We start from the raw sequence: 25,433 nt of genomic DNA, 5'->3' as shown, positions 1-25,433 counted from the left end.
TCTTTGCTAATGTCAAATTCGAAAAAAATTACCAAAATGAACTCGTACATGTAGAAAAGTCCATCTCGCTCTCGTTCTCTCACTCACAGATTACTCTCCTCTCTTGCTCTCGCTCACTTGCTTGTAATCTCGTTCTCTCGCACTCTGGTTCCATCAAAGTTGGTTGGAACTACTGAGCTCCTCTCTTCTAGCTGGAATTTGTGCATGGTTTCGCCGAAATTGGTCGTGGAGGAGGAGGAAATAAGAAAAAAAATTCAAAGACATATATATTATCTTTTGAAAAAAAAAAAAAATTAAAAACCTCTAGTGAATAAAGGAGATAACAACGTGCGGTTTCCTCGAGAATAAACAAAAGCGTGTAATACTAGTGGATTTCAACAGAGTATCATTAAACATAGTTGAAATGGCATATTTATTCTTAATTTTTTCCCAAAAACGTGCGAAAAAAGTCATGCTTCTGATTAAGTGTAAAATTGTCCTAATAATCCCATTAGTTTCCCATACATCGTTTCTCTTATAAAATAAAGATTAAAGAGCAGGAAGGCATTGAAGAAAGGTTAATAACCAACGAGTGGATGTTTGTTAAAACGATTCAATCCTGGCGTCTCATACACAACAAAATACAAGCCGTAGAATAGGGAGCTCATTTGCTTGGTTCACATTGGTCTTCTAGATTTCAAGTTTTACCCAAGGCCGAACGGTCCTAAAAGTGTTCATACTTCGACCGACGTTAAAAGACCAAAGTTTGGAGACAGGATGCTGAAGTAGGGAGCTCCTCCGTCTCTCGACCCTCTAGGCCATTACCATCGGCAGCTAGCATTGGACAAGCCCCTGCTGCTCATTGTTACTCTAAACAACTACATTTACATCACTTAATTTAACAAACAGAAAACCGTATCATGATCCAAACTCTCGATTAACTGTTTGTTTGTTTCATCCCAGAAACAACCCTACAACTCTTTGAGTTTCTATGTATTCCAAACATATACTTAAGAAGCCAACACTGGAACCCGCTTTTGACCAATAAAAACTTCTCTAAGCATATGATATCCACTCCTGTAGTGCTCAATCGAAAAACATAGCTGCCTTATAGCCTCTCTCTTTTCCTCTGCTCCTTCCATTATCATTACTCTTTGCTTCTCCACCTCCCCTTCTAGCTCCTTCTCTCTTAATCTTAACTCCTTCGCCAGCTTCTCTGCTTTATCAATACCTGATACTAGCTCCACACGTTCCTTTTCCAATTTTTGCACATGCTTGCGTATTTCATCGACCTGCTTGTCTTTAGAGCTCAAATTCTCTTTTAAACTAACAACTTCTGCCTGGAGCTGATCTCTCTCAGATTGCAAATCATTCAGGCCACTTTTAAGATACTCGATGCATTCTACTTTCTCAACAATTTTCGTTCCCAACCGCTCAATCTCACCACTAAGTCTATCCTCCAAATCCACCTTTTCCCCCTTTTCTTTTCTGATTTCATCCTCCAAAAGACGAGATCGATGCTCCCATTCTCTGACTTGTTCCATCAACAGAGCTCGTTCCTCAAGTAGCTTAGACATTTCAGCCTTAACCTGTGCTTTCTCGGGAAAGATTTTCTGCTCGGCATCAGATACTGCTAGCTTTAAATCCCTCATCTCATGATCACGATCCGATAAACTAGCTTTCAACCTTGAAATTCTTTCTTGGAGCTTGGAGACCTCTCTTCTCTCTGCACTCAGCTTGGCCTTCCATGTAGTAGTATCTTTTCGGGCAGCTTCAAGCTCATTCTGCAAATGGCAGATTTTCTCAGGTGATCTATCGTTCTCAAGTTCAAGCTTTAATTTAGTAAGTTCTTTCTGTGAGTTCTCAAGTCTTTCCTTTGTGATTTTTTGCTCTTCCACCAGTCTCTCAATGGTAATGACTTGGTCAGCTCCCGAACATCTATGATGTTCGTCAACCTCTGATTCCTGATGAATGACCAAAGGAACCTCATCCCCATGCCTCTGGGTATCTTCCGTTGTAGCAGACGCAGACTCAGCCTGCAAACCTTTGGTCAATTCTGATTGCCTGTACTTCTGGAGCTCACTTTTCAACCTCATGATCTGTTTGTCTGAAATTCGCAGCTTCTCATTTGCATTCCTTAATTCTTCCTCGTACCCAGCAATTCTAGCAAAAGCATAATCAGAATTTTCATCTGTTGTCCCCTTGAATGGAAATGAACCTTCTGCACTATCCTCTTTCAAGCGGAGCTTTTCTTTAGCCTCACGGAGCTCAATCTCCAACTCAATCATCTTCCTGTTCAAACCTTGATCACCAACTGAATAATTGTTTACCGAAGAATCGTCAGATTCAGGTTCAGATTCTGTCAAGGAAGATGACTCATCTCCTTCCTTTTGGCAAGTATCAGAGTTGCTTCCACCAGATCCAAGGAAGAATTCAAAGCCAGCAGCTCGTGGTCCAGATTTCCTACGTCCAAGCCTTTGATCAGGAGAGGGCCATGTAGAGGACGGCTCAGAGCCCAGGTCAGAAATACCAGAGCCCTGAGATTGTAGATCTGAAGGAATATTTTTTCGAAGCTCTCCTGTCACATGATCATAACGCTCAGCAAGGGAACGATACATGCGGTAGAATTCCTCAACATGAGAGATCAACACTGGCCTCTTCTGATAATACATTTCAGCCTTCTTAGCAAATGAATCTGCATCCTCTTCTATTAGCTTTAACATGCGTTTGATGCTGCGATCCATTTCTGACATCAAGGATCGTTTTGTCAATTTTTTGTGTAGCATTTTGATGAAGAATTAACATTGACTTTCATCTATTGTTGAATTGCAGAAATAAAACATGGAGCTTACAAAACTAATTCCATGCCAATGTTTGGGTAGTTGAAACACATGCACCATAAGATTCATGCAGAAAGGAGGAAGAAGCTAAAATTATGCAACTGCTACCCATATTCCCAAATTTAACCCAACCCTTTTTAGAATATGAATTGAAAATGGGGAGAACTGATAAATAAAAGGAAAAATTCTAGCATGATGGAAACAGATGTCATATCAACAGAGAATTAGAGGAGAAATTTTTCCTTAGTTGTTATTTGGCAAGACGCGGAGGGGATATTTGAGTCGGTAAAGGTTAGAAAGAAACAGCACAAAGACAAATATAGTAAAAGAAAGGTAAGCCATTACAAAATTCTTTATATATTGGAACACTCCCAATATACCTAATAATACCTTCATTTTTTTTAGCACTCCCAGCAAAAACGAACAAAAAGGAGGGAAGTGATATCCTTAAACAAACATAAAAGAGGGAGTTGTAATCTGTACAATACCAGCCCAAAGAAATTTGGGCATTCGAAGCTATTATCTAGCATCTATCATAATGATCATGTAGAAAAGTTATACGTTGTTCAAAGGTTTTTTTTTTTTTTTTTCATAATTATCAGTCCTAAAAATAATGAAACAGAATCTGAGGACCACTTTTCTAACTCAAAATATAGATATCAATCCATGAAAGATTACTAAAACATTTATAAATAAATCAAAATAAAAGTACCTATTTTATTTTATTTCATCCGAAAAGTTCTTTTCTTTGTTCCATTGCCTGACCTAGCAAGACCCTTTTTGTTCTAATGTTGATAAAATTATTTATTTGATTTGAAAGCACAAAATGTATTTGAAACAAACAAAAAAAAAAATCAAAACAGAGAGTTACAAAAAAAGATTTATTATTTCGATTCATATGATAAAGAAAAAGTTGATACATAATCAAGATTTCATTTTTTTTATTACTTTGCAAGAACAAAAAACTTCTTAATTAATTTATTAAAACAGAGTCTTTCTTTGGCAAACTGATCCTATCTCAACAGTAACCGACCCATCCCTATTGTTGTTGTACTAAAAAGTATATATATGGTTTTCATTTCTTAAAAACTGAAAATCAAAAACTAAAAACCATCTAATTTCATTAAAATAATAATGCATAGTTTGAAAAAAAAAAAAAATAAGAATAAAAAGCAATAATAGGAAAGACTTCAAATTTACAATAAAAGTTATGGCTGAAATGAGTTCAAAATTTTTCAATATTGGTTGAAATGCGCTTTCTGAGTATGAATTACTAAAGAAGCACTTAGTTCGACTATGTATTTTCATATTCTCTAAATAACTTCTTCAATCACAAGACTAAAAAGTTATTCAAAAATCTAGTTCTCTAATGTTTTTTCTTTAAATAATAATAAGAATAATAATTTTTAAAAAAATATTACTAAGATAGTACATGGAAAAACAAATATAAGTGTTGTAAACTTATTAGGCGATTCCTTAAGGTAGCATGGATGGTATGAGTTGGAAGGAAGGTATTGATGCCACCAGCGATAACTAACTCCTACGACCCAAACCCAAAAGGATTAATTTATAGAAGAAAAGTAGTAACTAACCCTCGAGATTCTCCGTGAGCCATCTAGAGTTTTTGGGGCTGACATGACTGTCCCACCACCAAGAATGAGACTTGCGAGATTCCAACCTCTTCAATTTCCTATCGCTCCGAGCCTGAGATCAAGAGGAAAAAAAACACATTGAGATAACCGAACATTATATTCGTTAATTTGACGTATTCTTCAATTATTTCTAACTTTATTCTTTCATCTTCATTCTATTCAGTATTCAGTACAACAAAACAAAAGACATGCAAATCGAAAGAGAAAGAACCTGAGGCGAAAACATGGACGTCTGAAGCATCTCAATTTGAAGGAATCACTGATCGTAAATCATTCAAGAACAGAAAAGAAGTAGTAAGGGAAGAAGAACAGCTCAGAATATAGTGGTTCAGCTAATAAAGCTTACATCCACTCTTCAAGGTATGGGTCTTTCTTTATTATTCTCAATTTCTCAAGATTACAACCACACAGACTCTCTTCTATTGTCTCTGTTTTTATACCTTGATCTCTCACACACCGTGAATCATTTTACTTTATTGTTAACTAGTTAATACAGACGAACAGATTTTAGTTTCAATTTGTTGAAACTGTTTTTCTAACTGGTTTCTGTTTACTGAGCTAACAGAGAGGGAATAGGTCTTCAGAAACTTGAGCTTCTAAATGGGATGGTAATTTTATAGCCCAATTACTTGACAATGTCAATAAACGAAAAAAGAACAGAATGGTTTTGAAGTGATGACGATAAGAGCATACCGATGAGTTCGCCATTAAGCCGTAGAAAGCGTGGAGGTTGGACGTTGACTCAGAGAGAGGGCCGCTGCGGACGGCCAACGAAGCCTCCCTCGTTCCTAATCCCTCTGACAGCTTCCGCAACGTGAAACTGAAAGTGAAAACATACGATCCAGAGAAAAAGAAAACAGAAACCCACTTTACTGTCTCAACAAATTCAAATCAAATCAAATCAGCTATGGCTGAACTGGAGGTCGGTAGGTAGGTAGGAGTAGAACGATAAATACATTTGAAATGGGAATGGGCTTTTTCAAGGCCCATTAAAGACTAAACATGGTTTGTGTGAGTGAGGGGCACGCGCATTATTAAGCACAAAGAGGCGCGGAATATGTAGGTTTCAAATTAATAAATCTCATTAGCATTTAGCAGAACCGTAGGCGGGCGAGGGGCGGGCCGAGGGTTTGACTATTACAACTGTAAGCAACACACCTCCAGTTCAGACCATGTAGTCCACGCGTTCGCTTTTAATTTAATACACTACCACCTCACCTCCCTCTTTATTTAATACATATAAAGAATCACACGCTAATAATTTTCTCACCATTAAAAAATATACATACTCCTTTGCAAGGAAAGTATACACACACGCAGACAATTGCATACTAATTTAATCTCATCCGATGACCAAAAAAATTTAAGTTACTCCCCAAAGATAAACCAATTAACCTAATGTTGTCATTTCCATTTACCACGATGCCAAATAAGTCATAAATTCGGCAAAATATCTAGGAAAGTAAGAGTAGAAGAGGGTGGGCAGACCAGATGTTGGATTTGAAGGGGAATCGGATCGCTAGAGCTCTGTGGGTCGAAAATCAAAGGCGAGCCGTGAAGTGAAATGAAAATACAAAATAAGAAAGGAGAGATCAGGAGTGAACAAGCTTACTGTAATTCAATGGCTGTATCGCATATGCTGGTATTGGAGAGATTGAAGAGGCACAAAACCACTCCGAGTGGAAGTGGTGGAGGTCTGATTGTGAACAATCAACAGACAGTGCCTACTCGTTTTCCCCCATTTTCCCAACCATGCTTCCAAGTTCCAATTATGTTCCCAAATGACCCTATTGCCCTTCCCTGTTGACTTTACATGCTTCCCACGAAACCAGGATTCCACGCCACCAGTCGGATCAGAACCAAGATATTTTAAATAAAACATGCAGATAGTGATTGTGGGTTTTTTTTTCAATTTCCTTTCTTCCAACCTTATAGAATACGTTGGTTTTTCCCCCTCATAATAACTAGTTGATTCGATAATGTCTAGCAGAAAAACGTAGGAATATAATTGTTGGGGAGTCAATTTAACAAATCGTAGAAATATAATTGTTGGGGAGTCCATTTAACAAATCGTGCAATTAAATGCGAGTTGACAGTTTGCGCATAACTCTATTATGGTTACAGAAATGGCATATCCTTATTAAAGACGCAACCCAAATAAAAATCTAAAACATTAGACGTTTATTTAGGCACTCGTTGTCTAGCTCCATGTTTCACTAACCAAATTTTCAAATACATGAGAGGGATTGGAATTGACGAGGTCGTAAACATTCCGTGAGGCCATGTTAATGAAAAAAATGCAAATTGTGAATTAAAAATAATGATCCCTTCTGCATTCGCTTCTTCCCCATCTCCATCCCAATCCTAATCCCAGGGAAATACACATTCCACCGATGCCCAAAATAAGCAATCCACAGCAATTACGATGAGAAGTTTATTTTCACCCTTCAACAATTAATTCGTGGTATGAGATCTCCGTTGGTTAATGGAAAACGAGAAGTAGACGACACAAACCAACAATGATTACGGGGAAAAAATGGATTATTTGGAAGGCTATGACCACCTAGCAAGCCACATGGGGAGAGAGAGAGAGAATAAACACCATCTCATAGCTCGTCATTATCTTAAATTCTGGAACCCCAACTACAATATAGCATTCACTTCAAAATTCACTTATGGTCCTTCGATAGTAAACCAAGTTTTAACAAAAGGTTATTACTCAAACATCGGGCTTCAATATAAAGGAACAAATACAAATCATGTCCCAGTGTTCCTCCGGCCAACACGAGCAACGAAGCCAGCTTTAATTGGAGCAACTGATCGTCCAGAACCACACTGTTGATCAAACACAATACACCGTAAGACTTAAGATAAAAACAAGCAAAAGAATGTGAAGCTTGTGAAATTGAAAATAATACCGATAGCCACCAGTTAATCATATTCCTGAATATTGAGAACTAATAATTAAAAAATAGATTTTCACGCACATGAAAAGGTCAGATCTTCGGCTGTCATTCTAGTATGAAGAAGCACAAGATAAATAAAAAATAATCTATTCAAAAATCATATCTCAAATAAACAATCGGGGATATAAAATAAAATTAACAGCAAACGCAACTATCCCGATTCATCATTTCCCCCAACAATGCAATCAAAAGAACCACCGCAAATTTATTAAAAGGTAGACCATTAAGTCCCTACTTTCTTAATCCTGGAGGCTGTTGCATTGATTCGCAAATGACAAACTTTACACAAAAATCACAACTATGCAATAAGCATGCATCAACTTCGTCAGACTGCACACACACACACACAACAAAAAAAAAAAAAAGAAAAAAAAAAAAAGAAAAACAGCAAAAGAATAGAGAAAAACCTTACCTTCTCACATCTGAGAAAGAAAAGCCGGTTCTCCTTTGAAAGAATAGTGTCTGGACTCTTGCACCCAATGCAAATCACATATTCATCTGAAAGAAATAAATAAATGAGGGAAGGAAAGAAACTATAATGAAGGTCGAAATAGAAGCGAATAAAATCACCCATAGTTGGTAACACGATGCATTCCAGTGGAGACTCGCCAACAGTAATTAAGATATTTTTTTTAAATGAATAACAGAGTTTTCATTGAAAAAAATTGAAGAATACAACGACATACAAAAAGAGAGCCCACGATAAAGAGAGGTAGCAAACTACAAAAAACAGCTTCCATTCAAGCTAAACGAGTCCTAACTAATAATTACAAAAAGGCTTTGTCACATAGCGCTCACAAACACAGAATCTAAAAAGACAAACTTCACTTTGAGATCTCCAAACCCTCTGAGAATTCTATTTTTCCACTCTTCAACCATTAAGCTTTAGCAGTCATTCACAGTTTTTTCCCTATCTCGTCTAGAAACAAGTCCACCAATTCCCTGTCGTATAATGTCTCAGAAGTTTTGCTCTAAGATGAATGTTGGGAAAAGGTTAAAAACATGAAAACGCTATGGAGGAATGGGACAATCAATAGATTTGTTAATATACCATAAATTTCCAATCTCCTTAACCAGCCAGTTAAACAAATTGGCAAAAGAGAAAACAACCATTCTGAATTAAGGTGAAATTTGATAGACAAATAGCATGAAGTAAATCAATGAGAGGCCACTTACTGACATATCGACGCAGAATTCCCTCAAAGTTCTTTGGTGCAAACCTTCCTTTAACAACTAATCTCTGCTGTCCATCAAGAGAGCCGCTGGTTCCCAGTTCAGCTAGTAAGAAAGCCATAACATGGTCTGGCTGCCGATGCATCCTATTTTATTCCATTTGTAGAGAGAGACAAGTTCCGAAGATCAGCATACAATTTAAACCATCAAGCATCTATCATAGATATAGAAATAGCAATTGGTGGGAGAGGCTAAATGAAATACACCATGCTGCACTTATATAGGGAAGGAAACACAAATACCCCCAGACTATCTGTGCAATAGATGATCTTAGACGGATCTGAAACTAGAAAATACAGATCAACAATTGGTGTGCAAGGAGCGATACTCAGCACTGGACACAAACATGATGATTGCAGTGATAACTATATTCACCTGTCATAACGATAAACAAGAAACTTTCCTATCCAAATGTGCCTTCCAATCTGTACTAGTAAAGAATGTGCTTAATGCAACAACCACCCAAACTCATTCTTTCAAGAATCATGTAGATCACAAGTTTTTATAAATCAATGAGACCCAGAACTAACCATGTGATAGGGATACATGTCATATACTACAAGGTAAATGCTAGAGCACATCTACCTATGAGTATGACATGTCAGTACTCGTTTTCTTTTTTTGAAAAAAAGGACCACCTTCATCAAGAAAATGAAAAAATACAAGGTAAATATCCCACAAAAGTTCAGCATTCAAAAGTAAAGACAGAAAGATACTAAAGATTACATCAAACAACAGATAGCGTGCATGCACCAAACAAGAGTTTAATTAACATATTGCGTGTTATGTAATAATCATATATACTTATTTGTTGAATTGAATAACACAAAACAGATTGACAAAAAAGAAATGCTTAAGTGCAAACAGAAAAAAATCTATCGCCATAATATGATAAATCTAGTAAAAACAAAACATAGTTATATAAGGCTAATGAACACATACGTTTTACATAGATCCATGAAATTGACAAAAACAGTTTTCTTTGTGCCTTCACGAAGAACTTGAGGAGGCCTCATAACTGTTCTACGCCTATCGCCTGCAAGCTCTGGATTATTCTCTCTAAGGATGTTGAATACCCGTCCAAGAAGCTGCACAGCAAGACAACAAAAAGGTGCGTATGATAGCACCCAATGGAAAAAAAAACATTTAATTAAATAACAGTTTAAAAAAAACATTTAGAAATGAAGATTAAAATTTTACATTTACCTTGTTCATGAGTTACAAATATATTTTTAATTTTTTTTACTGAAGTGACATTCGATGGAAATAATTTTTTAAACGAAAACAAGTCATTAAATTAATAAAATGAGTCAAATGCTTAAAGTACATGATATGAAACAAGAGAAATCTTAGCAACAAATGAAAATACAATGACATAAATAGACCAGTGATATGGTAAAACAAACATTGCTAAGAAGAAATAAATGCACTCAAATTTAAAGTAATATCATGAATAGACTATTCATCAAATAATTTGGAAAGAGAGCACCATGAAGAAGCTTTGACTCGAAGGAACTTGTCTCGCAAAAAAGAAGTTGGTTCCTTTCAAACAAAATTTTTAAGAGAATCGCTTTGACTCCATTCACCCATAAAAGGTGAGAGATAGCTTTTAATGAAGTCCCCCACTTAAAACTGAATTACATTCTCCTTGAAAACAAAGCTCCACAACCATTATAGAGTAAAAATAGAAAACAATTTCCACGGAAAAAAACAAATAAATAAATAATAAAACAAAATTGGAGAAGCTACAATACAAGAATTTGTGCTGGCAGTCTTCCACATTTTCCATACACAAAGGGCAAATTGAGGGCATTAATGAATGGCTTGATTTCCACAACGCTTTGCACAGCTTTGCAACCATGGGAGAAGCAGCAGCCAGATGCTTGAACAAAGATTTAACAGAAAACTGACCTGAAACTTCCAACTTCCAATTTCTTGTATCGGGTCTTTCAACCACTTTTAGAACCTCTAAGACGGCCAATAAATTCAGGAAACCCAGCAACTCTTCATCCTTCAGAAACCTTTTAAAAGTAATGGACCAGGAGAGAGGATTCACGTCCCAATAGTCAGAAACTGATCCATTGGGGATTGAGGCAATACAGGCTAAATTTGGAAACAAATAGCTCAATGAAGATGAATCCAGCCATAATCATGCCAAAAAGAGATTCTTGTGCCACTACCAAGTTTGAAGGAAGCAAGATTTTCAACTCGAAACCATGCTCGAGAGATATAATCCAAGGACTTCTAAGGATTCTACCAACTTTACCCGATGTGTGCCAATTATGAGAACCACTTCCATGAATGCTCTTCAACACCTTACACCAAAGAGCATCTGTTTCGTGCATATATCTCCATCCCCACTTTGCTAACAATGATAAATTTCTAGGTTTTAAGTCACCAAAGCTAAACCCCGCGTCTAAATTTCTGGGTTTTAAGTCACCAAAGCTAAACCCCGCGTCTTGTAATTGCTTTGAACCAATTCCCACTTAACCAAGTGACTGATTTTGCTGCCATTAACTCCTACTCAAAAGAAATTCCTCATAATCTTCTCAATTTCCAAAATTACCTTCATAGTCATAGCAAAAGAGGACACATGATATATTGGGAGATTAGATAGCACCCCCTCGTTCAAGGTTAGTCTTCCTCCTCAAGACAAATTAAATATCTTCCATCTGTCCAATTTCTTTGGAATTTCAGCCTCATTATTCAACCTATAACTTCAGAGGTCACATTACAATGTAAAAAAATGGGGAGAATTGTTGGGGAAGACAAAAGCTATTTTTACTACTAATAATCTCAAGAAACTTTATGACCCTGATCACAATAAAAACCGACCATTTCGACTCTAATTTAAGTCTCGACTTATTACATACATGGTTGAGGATGAAAGATGGCAATTTCTTTTGAATTTTATCATAAACTGGCTGCCAAAAAGACATCATTCTTGGATATCCTCCAAGAGGGAGTCCAAGATACAAAAACAGTAAACATTCCACTTGCAATTCAATCGAGAAGTTGTGGCAAGCATCCTATCTTCTTCAACATTCACTCCACATAATGCAAATCTTTCCCAATTGACCTTTTGGCCTGAACATCACTCAAAAAGCTCAATGATTCTTCTAAGTGAATGCAACATACTATCATCAACTTTACAAAACAGCAACGTAATATCAGCATATTAGAGAATGCATACATGCACCTTATCCTTTCCAACAATGAAGCCTTCAAAAGTTCACGGATAAGGCCAATTAGAGAACTTAATAATTCGCTAACAAGAAGAAAAAGGAAAGGAGAAGAGGATCTCCTTGCCTAATTCCCCTAGAAGCAATGATTCTTCTTTTTTTTTGGTAAAAGAAACAATTCATTGATATGTATAAGGGAGAAACCCCAAGCAAAAGGAATTACAATAGACATCACCAATTACGGACTAAAAATGATAACTGAAATGAGTGAACAAGTGCCTTGTTTTACACCAAGAAAAAGCAGTACACAAAACAAGCTCCAAAAACCGAGTACTAGGAGAAAAAGTATCATTAAATAGTCTTTATGTTCCTTTCACCCCATAAGCACCAAAAGAACGCACGAATAAAGGCCAACCAAATCGTCTTCTTGGAACCACCAAAAGGATGACCCACGAACAATGAAGCCAAAGTATTAGAGATGTTATTAGGACAAGTAAAAGACCAACCAAATGCAGGCAAAATAAGATCCCATAAGCTAGTAGCAAAAGAACAATGCAAAAATAGTGGATCGACGTCTCAGCATGCTTGTGACACACATGACACCGAGAGGGAGAAAGGGATATAAGGCATACGATGCTACAAATGGTCAACAGTATTAATGGCACCCCAGCTGAGTTCCCAAAGGAAGATCTTAATTTTTTTGGGATATTTATCTTTCCAAATCACCAAATAAAGATCAGTCAAAATAGGATTCATATCGCCCACTAAATCAACCATAAGAGATTTAATATTAAAAACCATGGAAGGATCAAGCAGCCACAACCAAGTATCAGGAGAGGAACACAATTTGATAGAGGCCAGATAAAGGGATAAAGAAGCCCATTTAGCAATCTCCAACTCAGTAAGATTACTTTGTAAGTCTAAATTCCATGCAAATATATAAGGGATCCAGGCATTAGCAACAGTAACCTCAGGTTTTTGTACAATACGAAAAAAAATATCAGATGAGCCCGACAAGAACACCACAATTAAGCCAAAAGTCATGCCAAAAAGACGTAGAAGCACCATCACCAATACGATGACTAATCTGATTGGCAACCAAGTCGATAAATTGACAAATGAACCTCCATGGAGCTTTGGAAAAACCACCAGAGATAGGAGAGGGCCAAACACAATCAGAGGAATAAAACTTAGCAACAATAAGATTCCACCATAAGGCATCATACTCATATAAGAATCACCAAGTCCATTTTGCAAGAAGCGAAAAATTACGATGTTTAAAATTTCCTATGCCAAGGCCACCCAATAATTGAGGATGTTGAGCAATTGCCCGATTCACGTTGTGCATGTCACCACCACCATGAGAACCTTCCCAAAAGAAATCTCGAACCAATTCGTCAAGGCGACTAATAACAAAGGAAGGAGCCTGAAACAAAGACAAATAATAAGTCGAGAAGCTAGAAAGAGTGGCTTGAATGAGCGTGCCTGCCCCTTGGTCATCCTTTAATGAAAACTGAAAATCTCTGATTTCTTACACAATCATTGATCCATTGGATTCGGGTTTCTTACGCAACCATTGATCCATTGGATCCATTTTGCATCCCTTTTAATATTAACACATTGTCTAGAAAACCCAATCAACCCTATTGAAGGCCTTTTCTAAATCATGCTTCAATATCCAACCTTTTTTCTTTTTAACTCTATATTCCTCCAGAACATTGTTTGCTATAAGGATTGGATCTAGTATTTGCCTTCCACCAACAAAGGTGCATTGAGTGGGAGATATTATACTTGACATTATCAGTGTTTAGCCTTTCTGCAAGAACCTTTGCAACAATTTTATAAATCAAACTAATGAGACTTATTTGCCAATAGCCGTTTACAAAATTCATGTATTCTTTCTTCTATATCAAACAAATGAAGTTTTCCTTGATACATGCATTTAGCCTCCCAACCTCATAAAATTCCTGAAAAAAGCCTCCGAAAATCAGCATAAAATAAATTCTAATGCTTCAAGAAAAACTTAAATGTTGAAGCTATCGGGACCGGGAACTTTATTCTTGCCAATAGAACCCACTGCCCTTCTAATATCTTCCACGAAAATGAAGCTGTGAGAACTTGATTGTGTCCAACAGAAACTTGAGTCCACTGCAAATTCAAGGGAATAGACCGCAAGGAGTCAAAGAAACCCAGAATTTCTTGCTCTCTCTCTCTCCAAGAAGTGCCTGAGCTTGACATCAATTCTGTAATCATGTTTTTTTCATTTTTTTGCAGCCAAGAACCAATGAAAGAAGGCATCATTTTCATCTCCCAACCGAAGCCAATTAAGCTTGCTTTTCTGTATTGAGTTTCTTTCTTCTACAAAATATAATACCAACTTTCCTTTAAACGCAACCCTTATATCTCTACTTCAAGATTAGAATTTCATTGACTTCTGCTTTTGCATCAAAAAAATCAAGCTAGCTAATAGACTTTTTTCTCTCTTCTTTCTATCTTCCTCAAGATCAGCAAACCAAGCCTTCAAGGCATCTTTTATTATTCTGGGCTTAGAATATATATATTTAAAAATTTAAAATAAATAAATTAAAAAAAAAAAAAAAAAACCCGCCCATCCTTGCAAGTTAGAGTCTTCAATCGAAGACGTCACTCGAGCAAAAGACACTCCTTTAGTAGTAGCCAGATTTATTAGAAAACCAAAAAGGGGAAGGCCACCATAAAATTGCACCTACTTCTAATAACAGTGGGAAATGGTCTGAAATAGTTCTAGACTGCCTTCAGACTCTAGAATTAGCACTTAATTCATCCCAATCTTTAGTAATGAAAATTCTGTCAATGAGAGAGCCTAAAGAACCAATTCCTCCTCTAGACCAAGGAAAATTACCATTTGAAAGGGTACATGAGACCGGCAGTAGCTGAAGTTGTTAGATTTTCTCATACCTTTGGTAAATCTTCCAACAGGAAAACACTTGTGTGCCCATCTTGTGATACTGAAATCTCCTCCAAACACCAAGGAGCAGAAATATACCGATATAAAGATGACAATTCAGGCCAAACAAATACCCTTTCCTTTGTAATCATTAGGTCCACACAGACATTTTTTATCCATAAGGATTTCCTGCACTGTAACATTAACTGATAAAGTATACGCTCCTTTCAACAAATCTTTAACCTCAAGCTTCCTTTCATCCCAAAGAACTATCAAACGACCAGATTTGCCATAAGCTTCCACAAAGGTCCAACCAATATCTCTATAGCTCCACATTGATTAAAAATTCAAGTCAAAATCTTCTCTTTTTAGCTCCTGTGGAAGAACTGATTCAGGATTCTGACGTTTGATGAAATCTTTAAAGCCAACCCTCTTAGAAATGTCCCTGAGCCCTCTCGTATTCCATGAAATAATCTTCATTATAAACTACCATAACTGGAACTCTTACTCAGCAAAGGAGGAAGCTAACAAGAGGCTTGACCTAGTTGAATACTACAAATTTAACAGTCTTCTCTGCAGAACCTTGAAAAGGACCATTCAATGCTTCCTCAACTCAACAAGCCACTAATTTGGCTTGGAGAGTTGTCACCCCAACAAGACTGATGATTGGATGCTTGACACGCTTGACAGTCCTGCCTTCAGCAGTAAAGGAAAGATCCTTTGGAGATGTGCTACACGGTCTCTCTCGTGGTGCCTTTGGGAAGAAAGAAATAGTTGAATTTTTTAAGATGAGTTTGCTTCTTTTTATTCTTTTTGGACTTTTGTTCAACGTACAGTCTCTTGGTGGTGCACAAATTACACCAAATTCTTTTGTAATTACAGCTTTTTGATAATTTTTAACAATTGGAAGGCTCTCCTTCACTAATGCTTTGAGGGGTTTTCTCAACCCCTTGCCCTTAAGTTGTTCTCTCATGTCTAGCTATACTTGTTTGTTTCTTATAAAAAAGATGCTTTTGAGAATTCATCTTCTAAGAATTGAGTATCTAACACCGAGCAATCTGTCTGAGACTCAGATTCCTCTTCTTTACTACTAACATGTGCAGTGATATCAACGTCAAAATCAATTGGAGGAGTTTTTGGAAGAGAATTGCAAGGGGTGCATCTTCTGAATTGGACAAAAGAGTTTGCAATCTGTAATATTGAATGAGTAATTTCCAGAGAAGGCTTCACCAATTTTGAGGGGCCCAAATTTTTAGAAGAAATACCAAGAACTTGAGCATTTACACATCTAATTTCTACTGCATCATAATTTGTCTTACATATCTTGGTGAAATTTGGGCAAGATATTTCCCTTGAAAAATGATAAGAGAATGTTGGAGTTAAACAACCAGAAACCTTTTCTATAGTTTACTCTTTCCAATTGAAACTAAACGTCATCTTTTCACTTTCCAATTCTGTCATTTCCTCTTCCCTTTCTTAAGCACAATTTTTGGCTAAAGAAAGAGAATCCCCACGCTTCCGAATGGGCTAACAAATGATTCATCTTCTCATTACCATTTTTCAAAGAAGAAAGGGGGCATTAATTGAAATCACATGAACTGGGGAAGATTGACTTTTCTGCCTTCCAATAACTATGTTCCCATCATTTAAATCAACTTTTCTTCAACAACATTCTCTTTCTCATAGAATGATGCATTGGGTACACATCATTCGCATTTAAACCTTGTGAGAGAAAAGCAGCCGCATCTTAAACTTTCTTTTCGGCGTCCTCAACTGTTCTCTTCATATTTCTCAGCAATATTCATGGAACCCATAACGCCATTCTCTTTCTCATTGAATGATGCATTGGATACATCATTCGAATTTAAACCTTGTGAGAGAAAAGTGGCAGCATCTTCAACATCTTTCTTTTTGGCTTCCCCAATTGTTGTCCATATTCCTTGGCAATATTCATGGCATCCTCAACAAGACTATCTTTTCCTTATTCATTTAATCTTTCAAAACATGCATCATCCGATCTTGATGCATGGAATTTGAAAAGTCATGACCAAGCAGATTAACAAAATCAAAATGTTTCAAAATCCTGAGAATTCCAAGGATCAATTGCTCCAAAATTGATTGTAAAATCACCAAGATTAAAAACTTTTATATTCATTGATGTTGGGATGAATCCACAAACATTCTTTTCAATCTTGATAATAGCTAAAGAGCAATCTAAACAATTAAGTGTCTAAAAAGAAACGTTTACCAATCCACCTAATTGTTGCCCAATTGCATCGAAGACCGAACTTTTCCAATGGGAAAAAAGTAAATTTTTAATTCTAATCCATCCCCCAACGGTTCTTACATATTCTGGCCTGGAGCAGGCTTTATTTAACCAAGCATCCAATTTCATATGCAACTTTCCAAACAACTTCCATCTACCAACATTCTCACAAAGATTTGATTCATTTCCAACTACTTCCATCCACTAATATTCTCACAAAGATCACATTTCCAACTTTCAAAAGTGTTTTATGCTCCATAAACGGTGGAGTGATATTTGTGTTTGGGAAGAATCTTCCAAAGTTTTCTCCACTTCCTTCCAAGAGTAATGAGCAAATAATCTTGATACCACAAGCAAGCAATTTAGATTTAAGTTTAGCACTTTCGATTCATTCTTAGTGCAGAAGGATGCAATGCTATCAGTTGTATGCTTTGTTCTTGGAGCTCTGAACTTTATTGAGTGTCTGAGCACTTCTTAAAAGGATCATTTCCCCTTTGATTCTGATGTAAATCCTTCAAAGGTCTTCTTTCCTTCCCCCGCCTCACATGAAACCCAAAAATAGTTTGCGCTATCGAGAAATGAGTTGAACGACAACCAACTCTTTTTGAGAAGGCTTAACAGGAATATGAAGATTCTTTCTTCCTCTTGATGCAAACCAAAACACACATTCAATAAACTAACCCTCATCCGTTTGAATCTAGCCAAGCATAAGATACCTTGATCCCATTTCCTCTTTTTTAGAAAGTAGGAATTCCACCAGCAAGTTCATCACTTCTCCATCTAACCATTTGAACATTGAAACTGAGAGGGAAATCTTCTGATGGCTGCTCAACTCTTCTAAAATGAAATATTCTTCTTTCCAAAGACAAAATGGTAATCTTCAATTTTTATTATGCATATTATTTTAAGTTGACTCAAGTTATAATTGCCCCAACCTTGCCAATCCCGAGGCTGACTGAAGTGACAACTTTTTATTATAAAAGAAGAAACCGTGAACCGAACCAATTCGAACCTGTACCAATGGCAGTTCCGGTCGATTTTTTAAGTCTTTTTGGATTATCCTTACACCCATCATCTTGAGGGTGTTGTCCTTTCCAACTCCCCTGGATTCTTTTAAAAGTATTTATTTTAACTCCGTCAATTTAAGACCATGTTCATTTAACTATTTCTCATCATAAAAAGTACGCGTCTGAGGGCACGACTGATGAACTACATAATAATAGGAAAAAGATAGTCACACCAACTAAAAGAATGACTGGATAGAACCCAAAAAAGATCCATTTCCTATAAAACATAATCATATACTAATTGAGTGCTACAGTAAATGTAAAATCTCAAGATTTCAAATATAGCAATACCTCCTCATATTCATAATCGCGGTCACTTCCCTCCCAAGGGTAACGATACTGCAGAACAATTCCCTCACGGTCTTCATTTTCCCCCACTTGATCTGATAGGCATGATAATCACTTTTTAGTCGAAAAAAGGGCTACAGTTGAAAAGGAGATGGTGAACAAAAAAGTATAAATTATATAAACAACTCTTTTTCAATAAGAAACTCCATTCAATACAAGGCCACTTACATGGTTCTTTAAATAGTACGCCTTTTCAAAAAAACACACCCTAAGTGCCATGCTTCTAAAGCAAGTCACCCTCTTAATGAAACAAGCTTGAGGTGCATGTCGAGCCATGTGAAACCTTTGTTTTCTTTTTTATTTTTTTTAAGTTCTTAATAAGAATCAACATATTCTAAAAGTGTTCATCTTTATCCACCATGGCAAATAGAGAACTTCATGTCAGAGGTTATACAATATGTAAACAAGTTTAGCCAATAAACTTTTAAATTAGTGTCAGAAGGGATACAAAACATACAAGGGTAAATAAGTTTAGCCAATAAACTTTTAAATTTGTGTCGACACGTTCAAAATATCCATGTTTCTCCATTGTGGCGAATCGAGAACTTTGCATTAGAGGAGATACATCATACAAATTCATATAAAGTTAAACAAGTTTAGCAAATAAACGTTTAGCTTTGTGTTTATATGGTCATTGGTCGTAAAAATGAACCTGTTAAAAGTGCTCATTTTGCTCCACCATCGTGAATCAAGAACTTTATGTCACAGGAGATACAAATTCATATAATGTTAAATAAGTTTAGTCAATAAACTTTCAAATTAGAATTTTTATAGTTAAGCACTAATAGATCACTAGATTCTCAATTTGAGGACATAATACTTGCCTAAAGTATTGATAGGTCTGTTACATGTTTAAAATGTTTATAAATTAAATGTTGTGTTAGACATAAAATCTAATCTGATTTTGTGTCTAGTAGGTCCCCTTTTAGACCCTTAATTATTGTATCTACAAGTTACAAAATTGGGAGTTTAATGTCCAATTAGACATAAAATTAAAATTTACGTATACTTAAATTTTTAAAAATTTTAAATGTGGAAGAACAATTTGATACAAATTGAAAGTTCCCAAATCAAAGTAATATTGACCCATTAAACACAAAATTGAAAGCTTAAAAGACTTATTAAACAAAAGTTTGAAAATTTAGGGACTAAAACTCTGTTTTAGCATCCATATAAATATAATTTTAAACACATTGATATATAATATTTAGATTAAGTAATATCAATTACAAAATTATAATAAACCATTATATAACTATCCATGTAAATATGTATAAAATCCATTATTTTCCCCACAAGAGGCAGACCCTGCGTGCTTACAAAAGCTTCAATTTCTTAAATTTTTAATTATCTTATGATTCATAAAACTATTTTCATAAGTACAAAAAAGTGTATTTACATTTTCTTTGCAGTCCACGTTTAAGGCCGAAATAAATATAATGATGATATAACCTACTGTCCCTAACACTTTAAAAAAAATATTACTTATAGAAACTATACACCTTCATTTGTCTCAATTATTAACAAGACAAAGAAAGTAGGTCGAGAGATACTAAAAGTAAATGTAATAGTATGAAAATGAAAAAGAAAGGGATAAGGCATAACAAAGTTTAAATATACGTTGCTAACCTTCCAAATCCTCCGTACCATCTGCACCATCGTCATTCAAGGAGCTAGCCTCTACCTAGAATTAAAACAAATGAAATCAGTCACGAAACAGAGCTTGAACAACAAAAAGTAAGAACATACTGGTTTTTTCTTCTTCTTTTTAAGTCCAGAAAATGTGGTAGTCTCCAAACCATCAGAAACTGCAAGATAAAAGGAAAAAAATCAATCAACAATCCTCATATCACCAACAAAATGAAAACATGATGAAACAAACATAAAATGGAATGTCAACTTTTCATACCTGACAAACTTTCAGTTTTCTCTGCTAACTTGTCAACAATCTCATCAGTCGGATCCTGAAGTACAACCTTCTTCTTCTTCTTCTTCTTAGTTGGATCAAAGGGGGCAATCTGCAAAAAATAAACCATACATATGCATCATGGTGTTGCATCAATGTTTGCACTTGGACAAACGGTTCAGAAACTGCACTAGATCACAATTACTTAAAGGTTTGGATAAAAAGACAGTAAGATACCAGCCTAAGCAACTCCACAGAAAAAATGCAGCTTTGATGATTAGCACCAGTAACCAATCCAATAGAAAATACATTAAGAATTGGATTGGATTGTGTAATCTTAAACAAGACCAGATAACTAATATTGTAGCATTTAAGTTAACTGGTCTAATCATCAATGACTGCCACCTCATGGGTTACAATTTATTCCTTGGATTTCCGGAATGCTTGTTAATCAAGAGTCAAGACCACACAACCATAAGTACAGCATTGGGTTATAATATACACCCTCAGCTGTACATGATAGAAATGAATTTCCCCCTGGGTGTTGAAACACACAAGTTTGTGGTCCGCCAATTTACAACTCAAAGATTTAGGTTTCCTTAGGTGAATAATTGTAAGGGAAAAAACAAAAATGGAAAGACCCACAATATGTGAAAATTTTGAATAAAAATATATGTGCTTGGAGATAATAGATAAGAAACAAAAAAACTCACATCTGCCACCTGATCATTCACATCATTCTGAACTTCGTCCGCCATGGTTCCTGCAAAAATGTATAGGAGGGTTAATTTAACTAAGTTAAAACATAAACACCAGCAAGCAAATAATAAATCATATAAGTGGACAAATTAAAATTGGGGTTTCGACACATGATTGGCAATAAAAATCAACCCACGTGAAGAATCTGCTCGCCGATGAATGCAACCATATTTGTACTTTGCCTTTATAGTTCTTCCACCACTCATCTAAATGAGAATACTCAAACTTACGAAGTTTGAGTGTGTTTCCCAGAGAAACTCACCACAATTGTACCAAAATATAATTTTGATCATACTCACTTTTTTTATAGGAAAATCACCTTTCATTGAGAAAAAATGAAAGAATACGAGGGCATACAAAAAAAAAAGCCCCCAAAGAAACCCTTTATAGAACTCAAGGACACGATGTACAACCTATAGAACATATCTTGTTCAAGTAAGGTCATAAAACAACCCTTTAAAGAAAGGGTTTCCAACTAAGCAAGAAGTTTCCTATAGAATAATTACAAAAAAGCTTCAAAACCGAAGCCCAAAGCAACACATGAAATCTCACTACGGTTCTTTTCCAGACCTCTAGACACCCTATTGTTCCTCTCTTCCCAAACATCTCATAACATAGCACACACACCCCCAAACCACAACAAACGGCCCTTCTCTTTGAATGGCAGAGGGAGGAGGAACTCCTCGATCATCACACAAATATCCCACTTGGCCAGTTATCTAAACATCAAACTCCTGCAAAAAGCAAATCCACACAAATCTTGTGAACTGACAACCCCAGAGAAGGTGATCCAGGTTTTCCTCCACCTTCCGATAGAGAATACAACAGAAAGGACCCATTAACAAGGACCCCTTCTTAGCAAGCCTATCCAAGGTGTTGACACGGCCAAGCAAAACCTACCAACTGAAAACTTAATTTTCTTTGGTATCTTAATCCTCCAGACCACGTCGAAGACTGACTCACAAGCAGGAGAGGGATCCAACAACCACTTAAAGAAAGACTTACAGGAAAATCCCTCAAGGGGATTAGGCTTCCCAACTCGAATATCCTCTCTCCTCCCTGAAATTACACTCCCCCAACAATGAAAGAAAAGAGGCAACCTCTGTCGTCTCCCTATCAGTTAAATGACGACGTAAACTGAAAGAAAAGGACATAGAGCTTCCCCACCACACCAAAAAGTCTCAGACCAGACAATTTTTAAAGGTCAAGAAGTGATAAAAATGAGGGAATGCATAATAGAGGACTGTCCCCAACCCCATGATCTTCCCAAAAGCAAGTATCCTAACCATCCCCCACAATGCAACAAACCAAAATGGAGAACGAAGGGGTTTCTAACACAATATCTTTCCAAGGGTTCTGGTGTGTGCCCTTAAACCCTTCGCCATCTAGACAAAGGGATGAGTATTGTATTTATTACCAATGATTCTATGCCACGAGGATTCGGGCTCGAGGGCAAAATGCCAAAGCCGCTTAGCCAATAGAGCTTTGTTTCGAAGTCGTAAATTTCCAATCTCCAACCCACCTTAGTGCACAAGAAGGCACAAAACCTCCCAACTAATCGGGTGAGATCCTTTACCTTCATCTACACCTTCCCACAGAAAGTCTCTCATGTATTTCTCAAATACTTTTTACAAACCGAGTTGGGAGCCCTAAACAGGGAAAGATAATAAATAGGTATGCCACTCAACACAGATATGATCAGCGCAAGACTACCCACCTTGGAGAAGTAACCTTTCTTCCAAGAGTCAAGCCTTTTCCGGATCTTCTTAGAAATGGGATCCCAAAAAGACAAAGCTCTCAGGTTACCCCTAGAGGGAGACCCAAATAACAAGAAAAAGTCCCAACCTCGCAACCAACCTTTCTAGCCCACCTATCAAAGCTTGTCATGCTCACAGTTAATGCCCAACATTTGGCATTTGATCCTGTTAATTTTAAGCCTCGACATGTCTTCAAAGAACACATGCATCATGTTCAAGGATCTCGTCCCATGGCTTTTCTACGACCGTAGGTTCTTTCCCATTGAACCTATCAAATATGTCACATCCAAGAACAAGGACTCTATCTAGCTGGATGGAAACAAATTGCAGTGATCTCAAACATTTGTTGCAAAACAACAAATACAGAAGGAACGGTGGAAGCCAAGATCCAAAATGGATTATTCATACTGCAATGCTAAAGCGCGAATGATAACAATAACAAACAAATACCTTTTAAATAGGCATTCAGAACAAGTGAGAAAATATAGGAGCTACCAGAGAAGGTGGCTGCCTTTTAACTGCTAGCTAATTGTGTGAACCTAACAAAACTAACTCTTGCTGAAAGAATCTCCCACCATTTCAAATACATAAAGAACTAGAAGGGGAAAAAATGCACCTTCAGCCCTGAGGTTTGAGAAGCAACTCAATTTCCCCAAGTTTACATGTGACATTCAAAGCCTAGAAGCTTAGAAAAAGTAAAAACAATAATCCTAGCAACAACGTTCCAGGTATGGAGAAAGGTAACTGATCCGGCAGATCAGCTCCTTGAAGAGCCTATTGATAATCTGGGTCATGTACATGCTCGTTATCAATTACATGTCTATATATTAAGATTTTTTTTTTCTATATATTAAGATTGTATATTATTTATGGTAAACTGGCAACAAAAGTAACGTCCACTCCCCTCTCTCTCTCTCTCTCCCCCCCCCCCCCCCCCCCCCTGGCCAACCCGAACCTTAACCATCAAAATCGTAGAAACAATTACTCAATTCCAAACTTGAAACACGGGAAAATAAACTTAACCAGAGAACCACTCCATCCCCTCCCCGTTTCTTCTTCAATGCCACAGATACTTTTGTAACGAGAGAGACAGAGAGACAACCTGATAAAAATATGTGATTAGGCAAGAGTTTGCACCCAACGCCTCTCAAATAATCTAAATAGAAAAAGTTAAATCCAGAAACAGACTATCCACCTGAATCAAACACAAACATAAACTAAAGGAACTACAGATGGTCACAATTTATCAATACCAAAATTTTCCAATAATCAGTCATAGGAACGAGATACTGAAACTAACCCTTGTTTGAACCCAAGGATTTGGAAATATTTGAAGTGAAAACGATTTGGTCATTTCAATTCAAAACGGGTCGGATTTCGCAGGATTTAAAATAATGTTTCACCTCATTCCAATTTTACCCTATTTTGACATTTTTTGAACCGAAGGAAACACGATGAACATAACAAGAAAAAGAATGAACCGTGCAAACTATGATCGACTGAGAGATCGGGGTCATGGAATTCGAGTGTAAACAGAACCTCGATTATTAGTGTTGTAAAAGAATGCGGTGCGGCTGAAGCAAAACAAGGGACGGGTGCCGGCGCGGTTCAGCAGAGAGGAAGATGGGGAGAGATAAAAGAAAAAGCGTTGCCGATGGATGCGTGCGGGCGTGGGTTGTGGTAGTGAGGGAAATGTGACGAAGAATGAAAAGAGGAAAAAAGAGGAGGAGTAAATGTGCGGCTGCTGAAATATTTAGTGGCAGGAGAAAGAGAGAAAATTAGGGTTTTCCTTTTAGAATTATTTGTATAATCGAGGTGAAAATTTCGTCTACAAAAATATGACGTTTCAATTTTTATTTTTATTGACAGAATGTTAATGGATATTTTTTTAAAAAAATCAAAAAAAAAAAAAATATATATATATATATATATTTAAACTAATACATAAATACTTTGTACTATTTAAACAAATATTGTTTTCAAATATAAAAAAATGAACCAAAATATTTACAAATTGTTAGATTTTTCTACTAACTAAGTGGACTTTGAAGTGGCACTTTCAAAATTTGACACCTAAAGATTACATGCTAGTGGATTTTGAGATGGAAGACATGCAAAATAGGATTTTGCATGTAATTTGTCTTTAAATAGTTTCGTTTTTCAAATGTTTAAAAATTAATGTTTTTTTTACTTTTCACTTGACTCTTCCAACAAAATCTCTTTACTCTTCACTTTTCTAGAGTGAAATTCCCTTTAGTTCACTAACAAAACGATCCCACCACCGTGTTATTCAATCAGAGAATAGCGAGGATTTACCGTTGGTGGTGTCAATCGAGCTCAGGAGAGGAAGATTGCGGTGGATTCTACAAAGGTTGTAATGTCTAACCCTTTATGCATGCTTATTCTTGTTTTTTATGCAATTAGAACACTATCGATCCTTGCTTCTATTGTGCATGTTGTTCTTTATGTTCCAACAATTTGTATCAAAACATGCTTATAATGTTCTATTGCATATTGGTGGGTGTTTTTTCATTTATTGATTGCATTGTGGG

The 25,433-nt window shown here is 36.4% G+C and overlaps 2 protein-coding genes across 5 annotated transcripts; both read right to left on the bottom strand.

Annotated features, from left to right (window-relative positions):
• Positions 1-552: 552 nt before the first annotated feature.
• On the bottom strand, positions 553-6,466 carry LOC120082907 (protein NETWORKED 4A). 3 transcript variants are annotated; one of them, XM_090316245.1, is made up of 5 exons: positions 6,084-6,372; positions 5,165-5,291; positions 4,683-4,730; positions 4,412-4,523; positions 553-2,725 (listed from the first exon to the last, which is right to left on the bottom strand). In XM_090316245.1, exons 3-5 carry the CDS (start codon positions 4,710-4,712, stop codon positions 990-992), a joined length of 1,878 nt encoding a protein of 625 aa, XP_090172371.1. In that variant the 5' UTR covers positions 4,713-4,730; positions 5,165-5,291; positions 6,084-6,372; the 3' UTR covers positions 553-989. The 3 variants fall into 3 exon arrangements, with proteins under 3 accessions (XP_090172371.1, XP_038894245.2, XP_090172372.1); XM_039038317.2 differs by lacking the exon at positions 4,683-4,730 and having other exon boundaries at positions 6,084-6,466; XM_090316246.1 differs by lacking the exons at positions 4,683-4,730; positions 6,084-6,372 and having other exon boundaries at positions 5,165-5,352.
• A 595-nt stretch (positions 6,467-7,061) lies between these two features.
• On the bottom strand, positions 7,062-24,724 carry LOC120082908 (eukaryotic translation initiation factor 2 beta subunit). Of its 2 annotated transcripts, none has more exons than XM_039038318.2 (10): positions 24,421-24,724; positions 21,079-21,128; positions 20,369-20,477; positions 20,209-20,267; positions 20,089-20,143; positions 18,403-18,494; positions 9,613-9,758; positions 8,614-8,756; positions 7,850-7,935; positions 7,062-7,306 (listed from the first exon to the last, which is right to left on the bottom strand). In XM_039038318.2, the coding sequence occupies exons 2-10, from the start codon at positions 21,121-21,123 to the stop codon at positions 7,229-7,231; spliced, it is 813 nt and encodes a 270-aa protein (XP_038894246.1). In that variant the 5' UTR covers positions 21,124-21,128; positions 24,421-24,724; the 3' UTR covers positions 7,062-7,228. The 2 variants fall into 2 exon arrangements, with proteins under 2 accessions (XP_038894246.1, XP_038894247.1); XM_039038319.2 differs by having other exon boundaries at positions 24,363-24,663.
• Between the last annotated feature and the right edge of the window lie 709 nt (positions 24,725-25,433).

The sequence above is a fragment of the Benincasa hispida genome, chromosome 8 (genome assembly GCF_027475165.1).
Source record: "Benincasa hispida cultivar pf3 chromosome 8, pf3_genome.v1.1, whole genome shotgun sequence".
Classification (NCBI taxonomy): domain Eukaryota; kingdom Viridiplantae; phylum Streptophyta; class Magnoliopsida; order Cucurbitales; family Cucurbitaceae; genus Benincasa; species Benincasa hispida.
The sequence above is the reverse complement of the archived record's forward strand: the minus strand, read 5'-3'. Positions and strand labels throughout refer to the sequence as shown.